Below are 2,466 nucleotides of genomic sequence, written 5' to 3'. Positions count from 1 at the left end.
TTGATCAATCCAAACCTTTTTAACAGTACAGCATATATATATATATATATATATATATATATATACTTTTTTTTTTTATTATTATTTTGATTAGTTTGATTAGAGTTGGAAATAAACTCTGCAGGACAGTGGCCCTCCAGGACTGAAGTTGCCCAGCCCTGCTCTAGAAGAAGCTCTAGAACCACCTTAGGAGCTCTAGTAGAATTTTAGACAATACACAAAAAATAGCCTATAGAGTGCATATATATGTGTGTGTTTGTTCTAAAGATGTATTTGGGTTGTTGACATAGATAATTAATTATGACAAACATGAAATTGTGATTTGTTTTGTAGCCTGTGATAATGCCTTGGGTTCTAGTATCTGTGCCTGCATATATTGATGTCTATGGTAATTTGTGCACATCAAGTGGATGCAGGTGTGTATCGGCAATCACATAGCACTGACATGGGTGACATTGGGGGGGTTTGGGGTGTGTGTGCAGTTGCCCCATATCGTTAGTCATGGAAACCCCGATGTCAGCCCTGCTGCAATTGTTAGCTAGGCCCAGGACCGGTTCTAAAGGGATAATAGAAGGTGTTAAATACCCTCAAATGAAAGCAAAAGCAACTGAAGATCTGGCAAACTATCCAGTGCATATTTGCACTATTTACAACATGCTTTTGCAGCGTTGAGCAATATAGCCAATCACAGACATATCTGTTGATTTTTTGAACGCAATGATCAATCAGAAAGGTTTTAGTTTATTCCCTCACCACTGAAAGTGCCAAAGTTTTCATTAAGTGCAGTTTTGCACACTTTTGAATCACCTCATAATTAAAGTGCAGACACAATGTAAATAAGAGATTCATTGTGCAGTTTAGAGAGCTTTATGGATTATATATTGTGAACTTTGTGAGATCGCGATTAACTTGGATGAGTGACACTTTTTAATGACAATAAGAGGAGCGTGCTTTGTGCACTTTCTAGGCTATAATCCATTCAGAATTTGTATGAAACTTATTACATACATGCTGCAAAGTTTCGGGAATGACATCTGCATATTTATGCTGGATTACCTCTTGAAATACCAGTGATTGACACCGTGATAACCACGGCAACGGACGCGACAACAACAAAAAAAAGTCTCATTCTAATGCATTTGTAATGGCCACATCTGTAGTATAAACTTTTACATTTGTTGGGTTGTTAATGTGAGTTTGTCACAGCTCACCTGAACAAACAACTTGGTGCACTTGATGTCAGTGATGAGTGGTACGGAGTAGTCAATGGCCATTCGACGAGTGCGGTAACCTTTGGTCACAAAGGAGGACAAGCGTCTTCCACCAGAGTTCCTCATGGACAAATTGACGACCAAGTCAAAATGGTTCTCCTCCAGATAGTCCATGATGTTCCTTTGTTTGTCCTTACTAGGGCAGTCACTCTCCTCTTCAAAAGGCCAGTCCACTGCCATCACCTGATAGGAGACAGAAAAACAAACAGAATTCATAAAACAGCAAACTTAACCTGTTAAATTAGCTGTAAAACTAGCAAACTTAACTAGTTAAATTAGCAAGAAAAACACAAAAGAAGTTCATTAGCAGATGTTATTTTTTAATAAGTTACAATGTTTTGTTATTCACTGTACCTTGACTCCATGTTCAGTGTAGAAGTCAGCAGTGCCTAGACTGGCATACAGGTTATAACCCAAACTCTCCAAGGTCTGGACTGTGGGCAGAAGCTCGCTCTTACTCTGAAAGACATACATTTTTCACTTAAAGGGATATGTTTACCCCAAAATTAAAATTGTCAATAATTACTCACCCTCATGTCGCTCCAAACCCGAAGAATGACACGGAAGAGAAGAAACTGTATTCTCGTAGCTTCATAAAACTACGGTTGAACCACTGAAGTCACATGGACTATTTTAACAATGTACTTACTACCTTTCTGGGCCTTGAACGTGTCAGTTGTGTTGCTCTCTCTGCAGGGTCAGAAAGCTCTGATTTCATCAAAAATATCTTAATTTGTGTTCCGAAGAAAAACGGAGGTCTCACGGATTTGGAACGACATGAGGGCGAGTAATTAATGACAGAATTTTCATTTTTGGGTGAACTGCCCCTTTAAGAATCTAGATTTTTTTTACTAGGGGTGCTCCGATCAGGATTTTTGAGGCCAATCTCCGATCGCCAATCACAGAAAGCAGTATCTGCCGATACAGATCTTTTAAAGCCTTCTTTTTATCATTTATAACTATTTATAGTGATACTCCAATCAGGATTTTTAGACATTTATTCAGGGCCTGAATTTCATTTTTGAAAATGGGGGGAATTCCCCTCTTAGGTGACTGTACTTTCACACAGGAGTCTGCTACTGATCCGTTGCGGTTTACTACAAACACAACATTTATCCATTAGTTTGATTTCAAATCCAAACATTGTCACTGAAAATGCTTTTTCAGCATTCCAACGCTTTTTTTACACAGTACA

The 2,466-nt window shown here is 38.4% G+C and overlaps 1 protein-coding gene across 4 annotated transcripts in view; it reads right to left on the bottom strand.

Annotated features, from left to right (window-relative positions):
- cad (carbamoyl-phosphate synthetase 2, aspartate transcarbamylase, and dihydroorotase) overlaps positions 1-2,466 on the bottom strand; it is a 31,848-nt gene that overhangs the window by 13,681 nt on the left and 15,701 nt on the right. For all 4 annotated transcript variants that reach the window (XM_016470746.1, XM_016470747.1, XM_016470748.1 and 1 more), the window contains exons 25-26: positions 1,626-1,730; positions 1,212-1,454 (exon numbers count right to left, since the gene is read on the bottom strand). In XM_016470746.1, coding sequence (XP_016326232.1) covers positions 1,212-1,454; positions 1,626-1,730 — 348 coding nt within the window. The remainder of the gene's footprint in view (positions 1-1,211; positions 1,455-1,625; positions 1,731-2,466) is intronic.

The sequence above is a fragment of the Sinocyclocheilus anshuiensis genome, unplaced genomic scaffold (assembly GCF_001515605.1).
Source record: "Sinocyclocheilus anshuiensis isolate Anshui unplaced genomic scaffold, SAMN03320099.WGS_v1.1 scaffold2322, whole genome shotgun sequence".
Classification (NCBI taxonomy): Eukaryota; Metazoa; Chordata; class Actinopteri; order Cypriniformes; family Cyprinidae; genus Sinocyclocheilus; species Sinocyclocheilus anshuiensis.
The sequence above is the reverse complement of the archived record's forward strand: the minus strand, read 5'-3'. Positions and strand labels throughout refer to the sequence as shown.